This window comes from Palaemon carinicauda, chromosome 6 (assembly GCF_036898095.1).
Source record: "Palaemon carinicauda isolate YSFRI2023 chromosome 6, ASM3689809v2, whole genome shotgun sequence".
Taxonomy (NCBI): domain Eukaryota; kingdom Metazoa; phylum Arthropoda; class Malacostraca; order Decapoda; family Palaemonidae; genus Palaemon; species Palaemon carinicauda.
The window spans coordinates 102,070,742-102,093,415 of NC_090730.1; the positions used below are offsets into that span (position 1 = coordinate 102,070,742).

A 22,674-nucleotide genomic window follows, 5' to 3' on the forward strand; every position below is an offset into this window, starting at 1 on the left:
AGAGCTCTAACTGGGCAAAGTACTCTCTCCAGTTCGTTCCCCACCATGTTGGACAGGCTTGGGATCTCGAACGACTTAGGCCAAGGACGGGAAGGAAGCTCGTTTTTAGCCAAAAAACCGAGCTGTAAGGAACATGTAGTCGTTTCAGATGTGAAACCTATGTTCCTGCTGAAGGCGTGGATCTCACTTACTCTTTTACCTGTTGCTAAGCACACGAGGAAAAGAGTTTTTTAATGTGAGGTCCTTAAAAGAGGCTGATTGGAGCGGTTCAAATCCTGATGACATTAGGAACCTTAGGACCACGTCTAGATTCCCGCCTGGAGTGGACAACCGACGTTCCTTTGAGGTCTCAAAAGACCTAAGGAGGTCCTGTAGATCTTTGTTGGAGGAAAGATCCAAGCCTCTGTGGCAGAAAACCGCTGCCAACAAACTTCTGTAACCCTTGATCGTAGGAGCTGATAGGGAGCTTACGTTCCTTAGATGTAACAGGAAGTCAGCAATCTGGGTTACATTGGTACTGGCTGAGGAAAACTGCATTGGCCTTGCACCAGCTTCGGAAGACTTCCCATAAAGACTGATAGACTCTGAGAGTGGATGTCGTCCTTGCTCTGGCAATCGCTCTGGCTGCCTCCTTCGAAAAGCCTCTAGCTCTTGAGAGTCTTTCGATAGTCTGAAGGCAGTCAGACGAAGAGCGTGGAGGTTGGGAGTACCTTCTTTACGTGAGGTTGACGCAGAAGGTCCACTCTAGGAGGAAGAGTCCTGGGAACGTCGACCAGCCATTGCAGTACCTCAGTGAAACATTCTCTCGCGGGCCAGAGGGGAGCAACCAAAGTCAGCCGTGTCCCTTTGTGAGAGGCGAACTTCTGAAGTACCCTGTTGACAATCTTGAACGGCGGGAATGCATACAGGTTGAGATGGGACCAATCCAGCAGAAAGGCATCCACGCGAACTGCTGCTGGGTCTGGAATCGGAGAACAATACAAGAGGAGCCTCTTGGTCATCGAGGTAGCGAATAGATCTATGGTTGGCTGATCCCACAGGGCCCAAAGTCTGCTGCAAACATTCTTGTGAAGGGTCCACTCTGTGGGGAAGACCTGACCCTTCCGGCTGAGGCGATCTGCCATGACATTCATATCGCCCTGAATGAGCCTCGTTACCAGCGTGAGCTTTCGATCTTTTGACCAAATGAGGAGGTCCCTTGCGATCTCGAACAACTTCCTCGAATGAGTCCCTCCCTGCTTGGAGATGTAAGCCAAGGCTGTGGTGTAGTCGGAGTTCACCTCCACCACCTTGTTAAGCTGGAGGGACTTGAAGTTTATCAAGGCCAAATGAACTGCCAACAACTCCTTGCAATAGATGTGAAGTGTCCTTTGCTCCTGATTCCATGTTCCCGAGCATTCCTGTCCGTCCAGTGTCGCACCCCAGCCCGTGTCCGATGCGTCCGAGAAGAGACGGTGGTCGGAGGACTGAACAGCCAATGGTAGACCTTCCTTGAGAAGAATGCTGTTCTTCCACCACGTTAGAGTAGACCTCATCTCTTCGGAAACAGGAACTGAGCCCGTCTCTAGCGTCATGTCCTTTATCCAGTGAGCAGCTAGATGATACTGAAGGGGGCGGAGGTGGAGTCTCCCTAACTCGATGAACAGGGCCAGCGATGAAAGTGTCCCTGTTAGACTCATCCACTGCCTGACTAAGCATCGGTTCCTTCTCAGCATGCTCTGGATGCATTCTAGGGCTTGGAAGATCCTTGGGGCCGACGGACAAGTCCGAAAAGCTCGACTCTGAAGATCCATACCCAAGGAGACAATGGTCTGGGATGGAACGAGCTGAGACTCCTCAAAATTGACCAGGAGGCCCAGTTCCTTGGTCAGATCCATAGTCCATTTGAAAATCTCCAGACAGCGACGACTTGAGGGAGCTCTTAAAAGCCAGTCGTCTGACGGAGCCGGACACAAGATCATGATACTGCTGCACAGTCTGTAAACTGTCAATCATGGGCAAGCGAGGAAGTACAGTGACAACCCGAATCTGTCTAGACTGTCTGGGTCGTACAGACAACTCCTTAACGGGTTGCTGAGGTTGCCCACTGCGTCACAACAAGTCCCTTCTGTTGGTTGTTGAACGTCTTCCCCGTGACACATTGACTCCGTAAACAAAAAATCCTCTAACAAGGACTAAGCTTGGACTGCATGTCATGCAACACAGCTCAAGGTCTATGGGAGCAGGTGTGGTAACAGACGGGATTAGCGGCTGAAGTGTAACCATTACCTTCCCTGTAAGCATGTTATGCTTAAATAAAAGTCCATAAGAGGTTATGCAGCTAAAGGCTCCCTCCAAATGACAGAGTCCTCAAGGGAATATCAGAAGGAGGGAGAAAAGAACTTTCTCATCTACAGGGACCTTATCCTAGAAAAGCTAAGTTCTCTGAGTGAGGGTTCACTGGTGCAAAGCAGCAGACTAGAAGGCAACGTTATGAAACTGCTTGACAGTCTAGTGAGTTGGCAACAACCCAAGATGTGTAGAGAAGCATGCGGTAAGGTATGCAGAGCATGATGTATGCAGAGTATGCTGTATGCAGAGCATGCTGAATGCAGAGCATGCTGTATGCAGAGCATGTTGTATGCAGAGCATGCTGAATGCAGAGCATGCTGAATGCTGAGCATGTAGGAAGTAGAGCCTGCTGTAAGCAGAGCCTGCTGAAAGGAAAGCAGAGCGTGTGCATGGCGTTTAACATTTCTCAGAAATTCCATGACCAGTGCTAGAGTGCTTAATGCATGCTTGCATGGGGTTTAAACCATGGTATGCTGAACAGCAGAGTCAGAACGAGCTGGAACAACAACAGAGGTTTCCTCAACTTGAGGGAAAACCTGAGGTTCAGACTGCATAGGCTGAACAACAGACGGAGCAGAAGGCAGGTGCAAGGGTGAAGGAGGTTGACTCCTAGCAAGAGTTGCACCCAAGGATTGTACCAGCTGAGCGGAGGACGGAGGCGGAGTAGTCCGTTCCTGTTCCTGAGAGATGAGTGGAGCATGAGAAGGTTGAGGCTGCGCAGAACAAGGTAAAGTTCTAGCAAGCTGAGGCTCCTGAGGTGCAAGTGCATGGTGTAGATGAGCTTGCCTAGATGAGGGTTGAACTCGGTGCAGCGCTGGTTGAGCAGACAGACTCACGGAGGGGAGAGGTTGTTGTACCCCAACCGAGAGTTGCACCACTGGAGGAGCAGCAAGGGGAGGAGGAGGAAGAGTGTAACTCTCCTGATCCCAAAGCAAGGGTTGCCTTAAAGAAGGCTGAAGCTGAACAACACTGTGAACAGCAAACTCCGAAAGTGGTTCAACATCGTACGCCTGGCAGATGGAGCTGCGACTGGGTGCAGCGAGTGCAGGCGGGTGCAGCACAGGCTGAACGGGTGCAGGAGGTTGGTGCACCACCGGTGCAGGTGGGTGCAGCATAGGCTGAACGGGTGCAGGAGGTTGGTGCACCACCGGTGCAGGCGGGTGCAGCACAGGCTGAACGGGTGCAGGAGGTTGGTGCACCACCGGTGCAGGCGGGTGCAGCACAGGCTGAACGGGTGCAGGAGGTTGGTGCACCACAGGTGCAGGAGGTGCAACACTCTCAGCACGACACTCACGCATCAAGTCTGAAAGCTGTGCTTGCATGGACTGTAGTAGAGTCCACAACATCATACGCCTGGCAGATGGTACTGTGATCAGGCGGAGCGAGTGTAGGAGGAGGGAGTGTAGGCGGAGGCGGTGGAGCAACACTCTCAGCCCGACACTCACTCATCAAGTCCGAAAACTGTGCTTGCATGGACTGTAGTAGAGTTCACAACATCGTACGCCTGGCAGATGGTGCTGCGACCAGGCGGAGCAGGTGCAGGCTGGGCGAGCACAGGTGCAGCGAGAACAGGTGGAGGGAGTGCAGGCGGTGCAACACTCTCAGCCCGACACTCACGCATCAAGACCGAAAGTTGTGACTGTATGGACTGCAGTAGAGTTAACTTGGGGTCGGCAGACACTAAGTTCTGCTGAGGTAAAGCCTTAACAGCAGAGATCTGTTGTGGCAGAACCTTACTCCTCTAAGTCGGAGTGTAATCAACTGATGACTTAGGAGAGTCAGAGCTAACCCAACGACTGCATTCGGGTTGTGAACTTTAACTTCGTACGTCTGGCATAGGTCTGGACTTAACGTTTAAGAAGTCTTGAGACCTGAGACCAGCGTTACTCTGCCTTTATTTTCTCCCCTAATCTCTTCTGCAGACGAGCAAAATAAGGGCTCAATCGTCTGCGGGTGGGAGTGACGGTCTCGGTAAGACACGCCCACAACCACCGAGAATACTTCTGTGCGCCGATCAAGGCCTGCTGAACCCTTATGCCCTTCGACATTGCTTCTCCCCTGGGCTTGGGAGCTTGCAAGAGGTCCCGGACTGGGAGGACGACTGGCGCGCACAAAAGTACCCTCACGCACTAATCACTTATCACTTTGATTTCTGTTTGCACTTATTTCACTGAACTCGAAACTTAAGTGGTTTGTACCTGAAATACGCAATTCTATCCTTTCTCAAAGTTAGTAATTGCGAAAACAGAATTACAATGTAACAGAAAAAATCTAATGAAAGATAAATCAGTGGTTGGAAAGAGACTAAACACTAGATCACTCTAGAAACGTTTAGTTTCTTCCCCTAAAGAGACTAGGGAGAAGAGCAAAAATCGATAAGAACGTTACTCGTACGCCTGGCAGGCTTGAATGAAACGTTTATCCTCTTTCTCCCTCCGTCTCTATCTCTCTCTCTCTCTCTCTTGACTTAGAACCTGAGAGAAGAGCCCAATCATATATATCGTTAAAACATATTATTGTTAAAGGAAAAAACTGAAAAGTTCCTTTATTAGGATCAAAACCATTAAGTTAAGAAAGAATGAACAAAACGCTAGACACGGTTACTCTTACTGCAACGTGAAACCGTGAACATTCTTTCTCTATCGTAACGATAGAGTGCAAGTTGAACGTTCTGAACGTCAACAACTGCAGAGACAAAACAAAACGTTAGTTCAGCTTTGAAAACAGTACGAGACTGTCAAAGAAAATCTTTCAAACTCTGTGGCGGAAATAGCATAATATGTTAACAGGTAAAACCGAAATGACGGGCTCAAAGTTTATTAACTTCGGTAAAAGACCGCCTACTATTAGGAAGGTCGAATATAAACAAATATAAAAATTAATTTTAATGAGTTTATAATAAAAGGAAGTTAATCGAAGAGGCCTATAAGAGGCGGAGAGATATAAAATAAATCTATAACTTTGTTAAGCAAAATTAAGAAAGAGAGTCTATACTCTCTTAGACACCAACACTTCCGTCTAAGGGAAGGGTCGGCCATTGAAAGGTGAACGAGAGTTCATACTCTCTCGTCACCAAAATTAATCAAATTAATTCCAAAAGCTAACTAAGCTAATATAGAAGTTTTCCAGTAAAGCGACAGCCGAAATCAAAGAGAAATACTTCACCAAAGTCGTGAAAATACTCCAAGAACATAAGCGTATCCCAGAACGTCTTGCCGGAAGCACGACAGAGGAATAATTGAGGAGGTGTCAACAAGAAGTACTTGAGTACCTGGCCACAGGTGGCGCTGGTAAATACACCCCCTTCTAGTATTGTGATAGCTGGCGTATCCCTCCATAGAATTCTGTCGGGCAACGGAGTTGACAGCTACATGATTATCGGGTAAGTTTAATATTGAAAAATATGAACGGGGTAAAATACATAACTGAATGTCAATTCACATTTTTAATTAACTTAAAACATGATAAAACTGTGAGTAAGGGGTATAGATGCTAAACTACAATGAGTATACTGTACATCAATGAGTATACATTCAACTTGCTGTGACAAAGAGTGAGTGAGGGCTGAGGGACCCAAGGTAGACTACATCACTGCCAGACAAATGATAAATTGAATAAATATAATTTAAAGATTATTTAAGTGACTAATAACGAAAATAACAAACGCAAAGGATAGACAAAGATCAAATCTGCGGCCCATACTGTCCTGAATTTTAAAAAAAGAGGGGGAGAGGGTTTTTAAATTTTTCATATCTCCGTTGTTTCTTTATATTTTGCCGTACAACTTGTCACCATGATAGAAAGGATGCCAGCGATGACTCTGGGAGAATGTATTAATTTTCGTTGATTTGAAAAATATTTGTCAAAAAATCAGGTAGACCCCCTAAACCAACACTAACAAACAGAATTTTGAGGATTCCTACATTAAAAATTTAGTGTCATACCAAATTAACTTCAATAGAAAATGGAAATAAGATTACATGAAATATGAGAAAAATATATAAAAGTTATCTTAAATGACAATCTCCTATGAATTATATTGATTAACAATATTACTGAAAGAACATAAACATCAGTATCTACTACAGTAGGCCTATATTGAATAACAGAGTATGGTGGCGAATACAATGAACTTTAACTACATCCAATAGGAAATGACAATAAACTAGCAGAGCTCATTCACTTGAAAATCTGTTATCTTCTGTTGACTGAGAGTTTACATGAACTCAAGTAGACCTTACAGATATCACTATAAGCAGCAGTGTTGTCGTCTCAAACACACTCAGTGTAAGTAAATGCAGCGTTGCTATTGTAGCTGCATAGAATTTTTTGCAAGTGCTTAGTTTTGATATCAAGCAACACTTATTATTTGTGTCTTTTATACAAAATCAATAAAAATCAAGTTTTGATACATATTCAAAACAGTGGGTGGACTAGAACCAATCCAGCCAGCTGCTCACAGACTAGAGAAGTGGCAGGAAAGCGAATGACGGAACAGCCCTCACCAAGAAGGACCGGGTAACCCTATAAAGGGCAAGAGTAAAAGCGGGCAAAATCTGGCATCTCTCTGTGGTCACGCTAACTACTATTACATTTCTTTGTTAAAAAAAAACTATAACATTGCTTTGAATTTTGATAATTAAGCTTTGATGATGAAAGCAAAATTACCATAAATAAAATAGATATAGAATATGATTCTTTTTTATTCATCATATCTTATTGTGCCAATGTTGAACCCACCTACAGGAGGGCTTTGTCGTTTGCTTCTTTGAGTCCAAGCAATGAGGGCCCAGTGGGCACCCTTGTAGGATGTGTTTCATAGTTTGTAGTGTTGCCCTACATAAGCATTCAGGGTTGTTGGCTAATCCCAATTTCTGCCAGAAATTGGGATTAGCCAACAACCCTGAATGCTTATGTAGGGCAACACTACAAACTATGAAACACATCCTACAAGGGTGCCCACTGGGCCCTCATTGCTTGGACTCAAAGAAGCAAACGACAAAGCCCTCCTGTAGGTGGGTTCAACATTGGCACAATAAGATATGATGAATAAAAAAAAATCATATTCTATATCTATTTTATTTATGGTAATTTTGCTTTCATCATCAAAGCTTAATTATCAAAATTCAAAGCAATGTTATAGTTTTTTTTAACAAAGAAATGTAATAGTAGTTAGCGTGACCACAGAGAGATGCCAGATTTTGTTATTTGATTATGTTTTGAGACAAAAAAATTCACAAAACAGCACCAGTGATGAGCAGAGCTCAAGATCCATTTGAGGACTTCACCAGGATTCCTTTGACCTAATGAACAAAGGCTTTCTGCCTTTTTTTTATTTAGACCCCTTCCCTTTGGTTTCTTCACATCTATCTGTCCTGCTTGACTAACTTTAGGATGCTACACCTTCACACATCACTAATAAAAAAAATACTGCAGTCCAGACCCCTGGGTCTAGATATGTAACGCAATAGTGACTACTGTGATAAATTACTATATATAAGTATTTTTCCAAAATGGTCTCTGACTTATGTATCAAACCCAGAAATATCAAGAAACAGAATATCAGCATCCTCACTTCATTGTGAATAGAATAAAAGACCTCTGGTACAGTACTAGGAAGAGTGATATGGTATTTTGTAATTTCAATAAAACAGAGGAAATATGAGACAGCTGTTGCATTCAAGATTTCAAACAGAATTCTATAACTATGTTCTCCAAAGGCAGCATTTATGACATAACTTTGACTTTACAATGATTCATCTCTAATGTAATATACATTTAACCCTTTCACTACGAGTCAAAAGATCCGCCCTCTAGCTACATACAGTACATGATTTGTCACCATCGGATATACATGGACACTTAGTGTACTCAATAATACTGTAACCTACATTTCCATGGTTAATTGTTTTACTGCTGATTACAGAATAAATCTTCCAAAAGTTTGCTTTATTTTCTATTCTATTTCACTCCTAACACCCACATTATTTCCATTTATTTTAAAGTGAATATACAATAGAATAATTTTTCATAAAGTTGTTTTATATCAATTTCTCTAAATAATGGTAAAGCAAGGTGATTTTATGTGAAAAAAAAAAAACTTTATATTTACTTTAGTGACAACGTTATTGTGATAATTCCACGATAAATAGCCATTCAAAGATATACTGTAATCCTGCTCGTCAGTAATAATGGACTTTATGTTATAAAAGAATGCAATAGAAAACTCCATTTATTTCCTTTGACACAGGAAGTATTTTATAATGAATAATTACAAGGTATAGGATAAACGAAAAATATTTGAGAGAGAGAGAGAGAGAGAGAGAGAGAGAGAGAGAGAGAGAGAGAGAGAGAGAGAGAGAGAGAGAGAGAGAGAGAGAGAGAGAGATATATTTAGTTCATTTGACAAAAGGTTAATTTGTTCTCCTATCATTCCACACTACGAACTGGATAATTCCGGTTTAGGTTATTTCACAGGCTTGGAAATAGGGAATGCACAAATAAGAACAGGACAAATACTGCATAGAATGTTAATAAAGGGAAATAATGAGAAGGCTAAGTTTTGCTCATGAAAACAATGAACAATACTAATATGAAATGAAGTACAGTATGTATATCAGACATGAAAATGATATTATTTAGTAGAAATATTTGAGAAAAAAGGAATAAAATAAGAAAAACAAATCTCATCATGTGTCATCGACTTTGCAGCTTTCAGGGTAAAAAATGTGATAAGTGATAATATATTCAGGAAATTGTGAAAGGCTAAATAATTAAATAGGAAATCTGAATCTATTAAAAAATAAGGGAAAAATCTATAAGGATTGATATAACTTTAGGTAATTATTTATATTGAGATAATTTGCTATGATTTCAGATACAAGACTATGACGGAATTCGACTAAACTGAGTTTTCAACAACTTTCATTCTGAAGTTTTGCTGACGTGGGTGGGAGGAAGAGGGGGAGAACTGATTACAGAAAGCTTTCTGTGTGATTTGAACATGTATGCCAACATGGAAGGTACAGCAGCTCTTTGATTGGTACCCGAGGCCATTTCTGCATGTGTATGCATCCTCAACAAACAAACAGAACAAAAACATGCTAAAAAGTAAAAGAAAAAGCAATGTTATTAACGTATCCTGCTAATACCAAGGGAGCTAGAAAGAATGTCCATTCTCCCCAAAGGCTGAAATCAAAGTGAGTTGTCAGTGAGCAAGTGGGGGGGGGGGGGGAAGTTGCTTCCACGTTACTGGGCCAGCAACTACCAGCCAGTTGTTTGACACCTCGTTAAATCTTTTAATTGCTGTAATCAAGATTATGCTGTTATCATTCTCCTATGCAAGGGACGAGGGTTTGCATATGTGTGGGTAATTAATATTAATAAAGTACATCAGCACTGGCAAACCAAAAACAAAAAATGTTTTAACTAACACTATGCAAGACTATGACGATGCCCTTCCAACTAAAGCTTCAAATGGAAAAAGCCATGAGAGTGGGGTTATACAGTATAACACTGAATGATATCCAAGGTAGAAGAGTCGGTCACACCCAACGGTATGGAAGACCTATTTTAATGAGATACGCTAGATTGTACTTTATATGATGTTCCTTGTAAAATCCCTAATATTGTACAGAAATCCATAGATTCTGGTTAAGAAGTTCATATGATTGGTCTCAAATTTGGTGCTGCTCTTTACCATGTAAATCATGAGAGAACATTGTTTGAAAACTCAAATGCTTACAATTTACCAGTTTTTTGTATTCTGGTCATTAGTTCATATTATTCCTGATTTTAACACTGCTTTTGATAGTGTAAATCATTAAAGCATTCTTTTCATTCTCTAACAGACGAAAGAATTTTTCCATTATTGCCTACTATAGTATTATTATTGAAATTTTAACTAATAGATTGCAAAGTGTAGTTACTGATGGGCACCATAGTGACTACAGAAATGTAATACTGTACTGTCTTTGGTGTTCCCCAAAGTAGTGCTCACTATTACATTTTTATCACATTCATAATATTACCTTTTATATCACATTCATAATATTACCTTTTATATCACATTCATAAGTAGTTTGGCTTTGAAATCAAAATGGTTATTTATGCAATGATGCTAATACAGTATCTCTGCACCAATACCATCTCCTGAGTCTAAACCAAAGATTGCCCAATATCTTAACAGAGATCTCCCCAATATTAGAGCATGATGAATGCTCTGGGGATAAAGCTAAAACCTAACGACATTCAAAGGATGATTGTCACTAGGTCTAAGACACTGGATCCTCCCAACTATTTCTATAGCTACTGTTTCTTGAATTCCAAGTAGATCATTTAAAATTGTAGTTATTCTTGACTCAACTTCCTTTTCGAGAAACAAATCCAAGCAACCTTTTTCTTTGCTGCCCAAAAAAATTACATACAATACTGGAAGTGAGGAAATCTTTCAACATTTTGGGGGGATGTGATGATCTTAAAGATAGATTTTAATTCTGCTATTCTGCCACTATTTGGCTACTCTACCTGGTCTTTAACAGCTAACTCTAACTTAAATATTGTACTAAAACAAATTGTTCATTGAATTCCTTATTGTCAATTTGAATACTGTAATTATAATACTGACCATCCTTAACCTTCAGAGATTAACAGTTAATTTTAACTGTATCTCAAAGCTTTTGCTGCAAACAAATTGTGGAATGATGTTCCTGATCAATTAGTGGAAAAAGTGAAACTTAAATAAGTTCAAAATTGGTGAGAAAACTTTTTCTTTTAATGACAAGGTTGAACTGCTGTGTCATGCTTTAAAGTTTATATTACATATCTACTTAACATTGCTATTTATCTTTTTTATCCGTATATTTACTTGTTTGTTCTTTGCTTTGTTTCTTTTATGTACCGAGCTACTTGAATATTGAGAGAGAGAGAGAGAGAGAGAGAGAGAGAGAGAGAGAGAGAGAGAGAGAGAGAGAGAGAGAGAGAGAGAGAGGAGAGAGAGAGAGAGAGAGAGAGGAGAGAGGAGAGAGAGAGAGAGAGAGAGAGAGAGAGAGAAGAGAGAGAGAGAGAGGAGAGAGAGAGAGAGAGAGAGAGAGAGAGAGAGAGAGAGAGAGAGAATTTTAATTTACCTCAACAAACAATTTTGCAGATGCACATTCAAGGTACATTTCTGAGCAAATGCTTTCGAACAATTTGCACACTTGAAAGGTTTCTCCCCAGTATGTGAACGCATATGAACTTTCAAATAATGGGCAAACAAAAAAGCTTTATTGCATACACTACACACATGTTGCTTTTTTCCAGTATGAATTTTCTTGTGAGTGTTTAAACTACTCCTTTGAGAGAAATATTTTCCACACTGTTCACATTTAAATGGTTTTTCTTTAGTATGGCTTCTCATATGAGCTGTACGGTAACTTGCATAAGCAAATGATTTCTCACATATAAGACACTTATACTGAGTCTCTCCCATATGCCTATTTATATGATATTTAAGAGTTCTTTTATCACCTAAAGCTTTGCCACATATGTTACAAATAAAATCTTTACTTTTTCTGTGCTTTTGCATATGACCAGCCAAATTGCCTCTGTCCCTAAATGGTTTGTCACAAATCTGACAATTGAATGGCTTTTTTATGGGTTCATTTGTATGCTTTCGCGTGTGTGTCTTGAATTTTGCCCAAACAGGAAATCCCTCACCACAAAATTCACAAAGATATTTTATTTCTCCCGTGTGAGTTAACATGTGTCTCTTAAGAGTTTTTAGTTCTAATACAGATATACCGCAGATATGACAAGTTGGTTTGCCAGACAGATGTATTTTCACATGATTTTTTGCATAACCCCTACCCTTAAATTCTGAATTACAAATACTACAAATGAATGGTGGCTTGTTGTGCTCCTTTTTATGCATTTCATGATCAAACACATTTTCAAAGGATTTTCCACAATATTTACATATACATGTTTTCTTTAATGAAGTATATTCTAAAAATATGTTCTTATGGACATCTCCCAGGTGCCTGAATAATGTACCTCTTCTACTATATGATTTTTCACATATCTCACATCTAAAGATTTTCAAAGTTGATTGCCTTGTAGCTGGTACCTTGCCACTATGTCCACTAGTCATGTGTTCCATAAGGCAGATTTGCTTTTTAAAAACTGCTTCACATTTCCCACATTTATAAAGCTTCTTAGGGTGTGGTTTTTTTATATGCTTTTCATATGTACTTTTTACCATAAATCCCATTCCACAGACATTACAATGGAAAAGTAAAAGTTCTGAGTGGCATTCTCGCAAATGCGTACTTAATCTGCCTGTATAACGCATTCTACAAAGAGAACACTTGTAACCTTTGTTACCAGTTTTTGCTTTTCCTTTTACAAATTTTGAGCAGGAATCATCCTTTTGAATAACCATACTCGTTTCAGAGGCTATCTCTTCAAGCGAAATATTTTCTATTTCCTCATCACTAATCTCAACTTTGATTTCATATTCTTCTAAAATTGTTTCCTCTTCAGCATCTTCCTCAAGAGTAGAACCAATTGGAATCATAACATTATTTTCCTCTCTCAAAGCATAAGTGTCTAACTCCGAAACAAGGGTAGCATTTCCATTACTACCTGAATTAGGAATAACATGATCACAGGTTGCACTTTCTTTCTCCAAAGGGACAAGAGCATTTTCAGATTCCGCCATAAGAGAAACATCACCATCAACTGTAGAATTATTTTCTCTCTCTAAAGCATAACTAACACTATTTTCTGCCTCCATAGTAAGGGCAATGTGATGCTGACCACTCTCTGAATGGATGATGTCCCCATCACAGGCAGTTCCAAAAACTGCAGTTAAACATTCCATAGTTTACACAATATAAAAACCAACAAAATTATTATTAATTATAAATACAATTATTAGAACTACTGTACAAACAAGAACAACTTAATAAAAAAAGGCCTCAAATAATACTTCAAAGATATTTTTCAGTGTTACGAAGCCAATATTTGAAAATTTTCAGAATAGATAACGAACAAAACCCATAAGTTTTATTGCATAATCATATCAATTACAGATATACTGTACATTAAAACACCCCAAAATGAAATTTATATCTTTGACTCATCATTTCTGTATACTGTACATCATTAGGAAAACCATGTGCATAAATGTAACTTCTGATATAGGCATAAACCTTAAGGTTTATCAGAATACTCAGTATGTTTCATCATTACCCAGAATTTAATGGAAAGACCATAGACAAAACTCTCGAACCAGTTCTAATCAACAAACCTGTCCTTCGTCAATATTTCTACATCATGCAACTTTAGCTTTAGGAGAATAACATGAAAAGCATTTACTATAATGAAGATAACCAAATTTTTTTGTACTATAAATGATAGAAAAAAAAATAGCTAAATATACCATAAAAGGACACAATACATGTATTACCTTTGACTCAGTTTCATTTAGACAGTATGCTTTTCTTAGGTTTTGTAGAAGTTCACTGAATGTTACATCAATTCAATATGATTACTCAGTAATACCATTATATAGTAAATCAACTGGCCTGATAAACACAGACATACTGTATATTAATTCAGTTAAGACACAAACCAGTTCAACATAACTGCTGATCAATAAGAGAGGTATAACAATGAATGAATATTATTCCCATCTCTACCTTAAAATGATTGCCATACTGTATTACATATCACGGTGTGGTGATGCTTGCACTGAACTTCACATACAACCTGTAGGATATAAAAATAAACTAGCACAGCTCAATGTATTAAACATAAATTAATGACAATTAACTAATGATTATGAAAAAAAATAAAATAAAACTTTAAAGGTGTATCATGTTCTAATAACACAAAAGGATATAAAAAAGAACCTTTCCCCACCAACTTCTCATCCCCTTACCTCTTCTATATTTCATATTTAGGAAAAAAAAAATGACAATTTGTCCTAAATTGTATTTTTCCTAGCTATACAAACCCATAATCATTTAATATAGGAATTCCTTTCAGCTGAGCTGAAGCGAATTCCTATATTAAATGATTACGAGGTTTGTATATCGCGTTGGAACAAAACTCAATTTCATAGTCATGAGCATCTGAGACATCAATTACAATCGATACATAGTACCAACTCGCATCCATACACTTTCAAAAGCCACTTTTTATTATAGGCAATTCTATGAAATTAATTTCAATAATATCTTCTCCAATGCATTTTTCAATTTCTAAAGATATAAACAAGGAAAAGTAAGTGTGGAACTTTTGTTCAGGAAACAATCAAGAACGATATTAAGAAAATACTATATATATGTGGCATCACTACTTGGGAAATAAAAAATCTAGCGATAGAAATGAAAGAAATGCAACCTGGGAGATGTTGAGACAGTGGTATAGAAGAAAATATGAGAAAAATCTTAATACTTGCGATGAGGAAAAGGTGTTGGAGGAAAATGATGAGTCACTAGTTGGGAGTAAAATAGTATTGAAATACTTATTGTCCCAATGGCTGCTTACTAATATTTATGAATATACTGTAAGGGAGACGAATCAGAAAAAATTGACAAATTTGGAGGTAATTTGTATTTTTCCTAACAATAGAAACCTTAGCTAGGGGGATTACTTTCGGCAAAGCTGAAAAGAGGAGTCATTAAAACTCTAGCAGGGGTTAAGTACCCATCCCTCTAGTTTGTGGGGGGGGGGGTGTTAGCCTACTAGCCCTCCCACTCACACACCTGTAATTGCGCTTACTTTACTTGGAGATAGAACTTCAAGGGGGACAAGGTTGGTGGGCAATTATGTATAAATAGCTAAGGTTTGTATCATTTGGAAAGATAAAAATTACCCCTGAATTTATCATTTGTTCTGTGACTAGAATACAAACCAACGCTATTTATGGGAGTGACTCACCCATTAGGAGGGTGGACGTCCCTGCCAATCTGGCTTTTTGGCCTTACCCGGGGTACTCCCTATTGTGTAAATAAGGAGACCCTAACACCTTAATAAACCTGCTAAGCATGGTCAACGGCCAACCCAAGTTATGTGTGGTGATAAACTAGCAGTGTGACTGTCCAGGTAAACGTTATCCCGTGTCTTGTAGGAAATAACTGAAGAAACAGAGAAATTTTCCATACTACCTCGCCAGGGTATGGGGATGCAACAGTATTGGAACAATACTACGTTACACAAAGGAGTGATGGTTTACCTGCAAAGGTTTGAAGATGCTGATTTCTCTAAGAGAGGGGAGGATGAAGAAAGGAAAAGAGCCAGAGATTCCTTTCCATTCTTTCAGACTAAAACCCGGGTAACCAATGCCCTCAACCTTTTGCTACGTTCCCAATAAGGAGCTCAAAATACTAAACCAGTTGTTGTGCAGCCACCACAGGACCGATAGAGAACGTATTGAGGTTCCCGTGGGTCACGTCTAGCCTCAGTGCAACGTCTACACAATAATCTAGTGAGAGATTTTCTGGTGGCTCTTTGAAAGACAGTTAATTCTGAAGACCACCACGGGACTGGTCGTCTTTTGAATAATCCTGTGGTTTTGGGAATCAAATTAACTCCTGCTTTATGGAAAGTTCCATTCAGTAGGTCTATGGCATCATCAATACTTTCAAACTGTTCTGCACACCCCTCAATTTCACTTAGCTCACGAAATATAACCCAGTCTAACTTGTCAAGATTCCATCGTGGCGATCTTTGTAAAGGTGGACCATTGCTGGCGTTTATAATAATTGGTGCATGATAACTAGTATGCCAATCATCTAATGTCCTCCAATCAAAATCAAGAAGGCAGTTAGAGTTTGCAATTGAAAGATCAATGCATGACAAAGTACCTGTCTAAACATGGAAGTATGTGGACTCTCCTGTATTAAGGAGTCTGACATATTGGCCCCGGTGTTTGGTAAAACATCACCCCACAATGGATGTCTACCATTCAAATCTCCAAGTAAAAGAAAAGGTTGAGGGAGCTGTTGAATCACCTCTACTAAATTATCATAAGATATCTTATCATTTGGAGGCAAATACAGAGTAGATTGTATATTTTCTCCCTATATCAATCTGTACAACCACTGCCTACATAGGTGTACGAATAGATAAGGGTATTTGTGGAACATTTCGACAAACATATAAGAGGTTTTCGCCATGGCTCCCTACTCAGTGATCATACAGTGTCATATAGGTAACATATTCCTGAGGTCAAGGAATATTAGCATTAAGCTTGCTCTCTTGTAGACATACAATTATGGGGGAATGCTCATGAATTAAGAGCTTAAGTTATTCATATTTGGTCCTTAAACCCTGACAATGCCATTGCAAAATGGAGGAGAAAACTATGTATTATTTTCTGGAAGACATCTTGGATGAGGTCTTCCCATTGACAATTTTTGATTTGACAATATTTTCTGTTGGCTTCCTAAGTGTGAGTTTTGATAAGTTAGGTTTTATATTAGCCTTTTCAGTGTTCTTTTTACCTAATTCTTGTGGGGGATGATGGACCTCAACTTGAATTTTTTTTTAATGATTCAAGAAGTTTTCCTGTTGATCTGAAATATCAACAGGCAGAACATCATATTTATTTGATGTCATAACTTTAGTGTTTTTAATGGATGGGGGTGAGAGAGATGGAGGTATCTCTCTTTTCCTATTGACAGGTGGTGATTTGTCAGGTTTTGGTGTTTTCCTCACTACAGGTGCACCTGATAACTCTGTTTTATGTGAAATCTCCATCAAAGCAGGCAAATATATAGCCTGGGATAGGTTAGTATTGTCCTTTGTAGTGGGGGACAAAGATTTAATAGAGGTGAGCAAAGCCGTATGTGATATTCTTGCCTTATCCTGCAGAATTTTATCAGAAGATGGCGAATTTCTTTTCTAGGGAATACAGGCAGTAATAGGTGGGTTGGACGTCGCCTGCCTTATTTTTCCTCATGATTTCAATACCTTTGCATAGCATGTTGATTTACTCAATAGTCTCTTGGCATGCCCCACACTTATGTGTTCAATACTGGATTTATTAAGAGCAGCCTCTTCTAACTTATATTGTTGGCAGCTACTATCAGTAGATTTATGATTCAAATTGCAGTTTATACAATTGGCCTCTACTGTACATTCTCCATGGTAAACATTGGAGCAAGTACTACACATTTTATCATTCTTGCAAACTTTAGATGGGTGCCCATATCTAAAACAATTAAAACATTGCAGCAGCTTCTGCTTAAAAGTTCGAACATTAATCCGTTCATTTTCTATGTAAATGTGGAAAGGCACATCAGCATCCTGGAAAGTAAGAATAATCATTGACGCTCCAGGGACTTTATGTACTTTCCACACAGTTGAAGGACACATGGCCAATATCTCCTCTTCTGTAAACTCAAATAAGTCTCTATTAAAAACTACTCCCCTTCCATAGCTGAAGTTTGGATGGGGTTTCAAATCCAGCTTTTTGTCATCATTCTTTGTATTTGAATTGCAAAGTATAACAGATTGTGTTTCTGATTTGGCACTTATGAGGAAACTGTTCTTTCCAAACCGAGATATTTCTCCTAGTGCGATGGTACCTACTTTCTTTTGAAGAAATTTATATATCTTGAAATAATTTCCTGTACTCCCTATTGACTGAGCAATAAGCCACTTTGATAGTTTTGGCTTTCTCTGGGAGGGTACAACTACCTCTATACCTTTATCAATCCAATCTGTAGGTTTGTATATATCTAGATCGTTAGGTACCCCATCGCAAAGAGCACCCTTGATATTCAAATTACTGATTTTAATATTCATAATATTACTGATTGCATTGAATGCTTCATCATGGTTATCAAATTATATCTATGAATCCTATTTGTCACCTTCAAGCCTCATTCTAATTTCTTTGATATGACCATACATTGAAATGATTTATACAACACATCATAATTGGTTTCTATGAGAATTTGAGTGACATGAAGGATTCGCAAATTCTCCATGTCACCCAAATTACTGTTTTAGAGCATTAGTAGAATGGTCCTTTAAAGTTTCCAGGTCGTCAACCGAGGGATTAGTTTTTAAAGAAGAAGCAAGCAAGGTTATCCACCTCTTATCTGAGGATGTCAGTCATCCTATCGCATGTGGCCCAACACGAGAAGAGGCTTCAGCGAGGACCAGTCCTCTATTAGAGAAGGAATGCCTCTCTTTAGGTGGGCGTACACTGGTCAGTGGGGGTAGTTAGCCCCTCCCACAGACGATTCCAATACCTGACGTCACCCATTACCCGCAGATATGGGCGACTTAAAACCGGATCACTGGAGCCCGAGTCTTAACAGACTAAGTTTGCACCTAATGGGGTCTGCCAGAGAGTGATTGCGTCTAAATTTGTACACATTGAGATGGTATGCCATCCATCCCATCTTGTGCCAAATCCATAGAAACAGTCAAAACCAAAGTCATTCAAGCCAAAGTGATCAACAAGTTCATGCCCAAGAGGAAGAGATGGGAGAGTAAAAGAAGTAAACAAAAGAAAGGAGAGAAAGTGCTGACTAATTTAGTTGGATCAACAATTGGGCACTAAAGTCCAGTGGGAAAGCAGTTTCCATCGATCATTAAAGCCCAGCTGCTAATCCCTAAGCCCCCATCCTCATCAAGGCTTCAGCATCTGGGAGGGGAGAGAGGAAGAACGGTCCTTCCGCAGGGTCTACACAACCGACACTGAGGATTTAGGGGCCGTATAAGCAGATTCCCTTCTATATGTTGGGAGTTTAGGAATCCTGAAATCCTGAAACTTGCCCCCTCCCTCCTTTCCCAGCAGCTCCGACATTACGTGTTTGCGAGGAGGGGAGTGGGGCGACGGAGAATGATCGTAACTCCCCCTACCTTTTTTGGAGGCAACAACCACCACTTTTGGTGGTTGCAGTTGTAGATCCTCTCTTGTAAGAGGATGTGGTGGTTGCTCAAGTGTTGGGGAGCAGCGAGGAACCTCCTGTTCACAACGCGAAGATTGATGGCTGGAAGAACGATAAGAGGGAGTGTGTTCCTGCGTTGGAAAGCGATATGGTGGTAACGCGGGATCAATAGAGAGGTAGGTCGGTTTGACAAAATCGCTGGGGAAGCTACTCACGCGTTGCTAGGAGTGAAGGCTGACCGATGAGCAACGAATCGCGTTGGAGAGGCTCACGAACAGGTGAACAAACGCATTCCACTGGAGAGCGACACGATGGTTTGAGAACACTCTGGTGTATGGACGAACACTGGTTCGTTGGATGATCGATGCTCGTTTCTCAGGACGGCAAAGGTTTACGCGACTCGTGAGGTCGATGAGGTGAATTCCGTCAGATGGGCAATCGCTGACAAGCAGGTGAATAATGATCAGCAGGTGTCCGTTGCCGAGCAGGCAAATGACGACCAGCAGGCGATCGCTGATGAGCAGGGGAACGCTGACAGGCAGGCAAACACTGACCAAGTGAACGCTAACGGCCAGGTAAACGCTGTCGAGCAGGCAATTGTAAACAACCAGGCGATTTCCGATATGGAAGCGATTCCCGCGTTGTCAGCGATTCTTACATAGTGGTCGTATGAAGAGAAGTCGAATGCGTAGGTGATTCACGAGCAACTGATCGCTTAGGTGGAGCATGGGATATCATTCGTTGTCAATGGTCAGGCGATTCCCTCGTTGGAAGTGACGTAAGCAATTCACGAGTAACCACACGGTTAGGTGGTACACGAGAAATCACTCGATGACTATGGTCAGGCGATTCACGAGCTAGAGGTGTTGGTGTAGAAGTAGCTCAATGCTGAAGGTCAGGCAATTCAAGCGTTGGAAGCGATGGAGAAGACGATTCACGAGTAACCAACCGCTTAGATGGTACAGAAGACATCACTCGATGACAATGGTCAGGCAATTCACGCATTAGACGCATTTCACAAGTAAGATGACAATGGTCAAGCGATTTATGAGGTGAATGGGTAGGCGATTCACGGCTCTGCTGGACGATGGTGAGGCTGTCGAGCAGGAGAACGTTGGGCAAGAGCCTGGTGAGACGTTGTTTGATCAGACGAGATCGGAGACGGAGGAAAAATTCGAACAGTTTCTTCCGAAGAAGAAGACCGAGGAGGAGTGCATGTGAATAGACGTCTCTTGGCCAATGGGGCAGGAACACCCTGAAGGCAAAGGAGAGGGAAGACAGACAAGGCGAGGTCGTCTGCCGCCGACACGGCGATGTAGGAGCGTAAGATCAGCAGGCTAACCTACAGCAGGCCTCCGAAGAGAAGTCTCTATGTGAGACCCTTTACTCGAAAGGGAAACATTTGTCAGAGATACTTGCCTCGGGCTTTGCTCTACCCCCAAGGATGTTCATCAGGGGAAAGAGCGAAGACCTCGGTGGCGGAAGATGAAGAAGCAGACGCAGCCGTAGGAGCAGCTAGCAAGGCAGCAGAATAGCTCTCCGATACCAAAACGTCGACAATGGATAAGGGGTCGTCATCTGAAGCTGACGTGTGCTATAGGTCAGCATCCTGGTGCAAAAACTGCAGCAACACCTCCTCGGGACCGTACTTTATCCGAGTCCCCCTGCTCACTGTGCGCCGGTACGTTTTTTTTGTCGGGGATGGAAATCCTCAAGGGCCAGAAAGGATGTCCTCATTCCTAGAATGTTTACGTGGCATTGCCTTTCGGATTCGGACCAGAGCCCGGATGCCGTCAGTGAAGAGCAACAAATCCAGGAGAGGAGACAAGATTTTTATCCCTCTGAATAGGTTGGCATCCAGCATCCACCAACTTGGGTCTCTCTTCTGCTCGGGACCCACTTGTATCAATGTACTTAGTGGGTTTCTGTGCTGAGACCAGGTCTTCAGCTGCCACTGTAGTGACCGAATGTGGAGAAGGCCGTGAGGATCCCAATTCTCTAGAGAAGTTAGGTGTTCTGGCAGGTCTTTTATTGATGTGCTGGCAACTTGTCTAGCAAGGAAGCTCTGGGCTACCTCTTTCAGTCTCTTCGCTCTGTCCTTGGACGGGAATATTTTGCCTACTGTGGTTTTGATTCTCATTTCTAGGTATGCTATATTCTAGATCGGGTGGAGCTGAGACTTCTCGCGATTTATCAGAATCCCCAGATCCGGAAAAAAAGGCAAGGAGTTTTCCTCTATAGGGGAGAAGGTTCCCCTCTAGTCTGCAATAATCAGCCAGTCGTCTAGATAACGAAGGAGACGAATACCGTTCTTGTGCGACCAGGTGGACGCTAGATTGAAAACTCTCATGAACACCTGAGGTGCTGTGGCCAGGCCGGAGCACAGCACCTTGAACTGGTATGTCTGTTCTTACATGTTAAGCGTAGGTACTTCCTTGATGATGGGTATATTAGGATCTGGAAGTAGGGGTCTTGCCTTTCGGGTCAAACGAGATCAGGAAGTCGTTCGGTCTGACAGCCGGTAAGACCGTTTGAGCCGTCTCCATTTTCAACGGAGTCTGCAGAACAAAGTTGTTCAAGGCCGAGATCGATAACGGGTCTTTAGCCTTCATAGGCCTTTTGTACAAGAAATAAGCAACTGTAGAAGCCTGGGGGACACTCCCGGGACATCTGAAGAATCTGCCTTTACCATTAAAATAACGGGCAATCTAGATTGCATGCAACCCTCCATCAGGTAAAGGAACTCGCCTACCCACTTCACTAGTGCTCGGTAAATGGGTGCACAACACTACACAAGATTTCCTTGCGAAACTAGAGTCTCTTCATGCCAAAGTAGGATGGACCAGATTATATTTGTACAACCTGCCTCCCACAGCAGCCTGCTTTGGAATCGTTATGCACTCATACAGGAGCCATTTGTTCCTAAAAGGCTATCAAGGCTGTGGGAGACGGGCTGTACCACAACTTTACCGGTAAGGAAAATGGGAAGAGCTCTGGACTACCAGGTCAACCAACTACCATGTAGGTGGTCAGGAATACCCAGAAATTGTGACTGTTGTTCTAACCCCCTAAGGTCTACCAAGTGGAATAAGAGACCTTGACTCTCAAGCGAAAGTTAATTCTCTTCGAGGCCAAGAGATTGCGAAGCAAGTACCATCTCAATTTGATGTCAAGACGTCCAACCAGTTGCACACACCTGCTATGAAGGGAGGCAGAGAATCCCATCTTCCAACTGCCTCCAAATTCAGTGGGAGTTGGATAAGTATGTTTACAGATAGGTAAACCAGGGTAGCCAGTACTTCCTAGAGGAAGATGTTATTACAGCAAATCTCCTTAGAAATCGCTGATAGGCAAGAAACAAGTCAGTAACAACCAATCCCATACAACTACTTCTAAAGGGATTTTGACGTAGGAAAAATCTATTTCTGGGCAAAGGACCTGTGCCGCC

The 22,674-nt window shown here is 41.1% G+C and overlaps 1 protein-coding gene across 3 annotated transcripts in view; it reads right to left on the reverse strand.

Moving 5' to 3' along the window:
• The window catches only part of LOC137642608 (oocyte zinc finger protein XlCOF6-like), a 140,349-nt gene that overhangs the window by 34,548 nt on the left and 83,127 nt on the right, over window positions 1–22,674 (reverse strand). Inside the window, exon 3 of one of the 3 annotated variants that reach the window (XM_068375310.1) lies at window positions 14,013–14,082. The exons of 1 other annotated variant lie outside the window; for it this stretch is intronic. Coding sequence is in view for 1 of the 2 variants with exons in the window: in XM_068375312.1 (XP_068231413.1) it covers window positions 11,453–13,192 (1,740 nt within the window). In the remaining variant the exon portion in view is untranslated. Of the gene's footprint in view, window positions 1–11,404; window positions 14,083–22,674 lie in introns of those variants that run through there. One more of the 3 variants, XM_068375312.1, reaches the window with a different exon arrangement.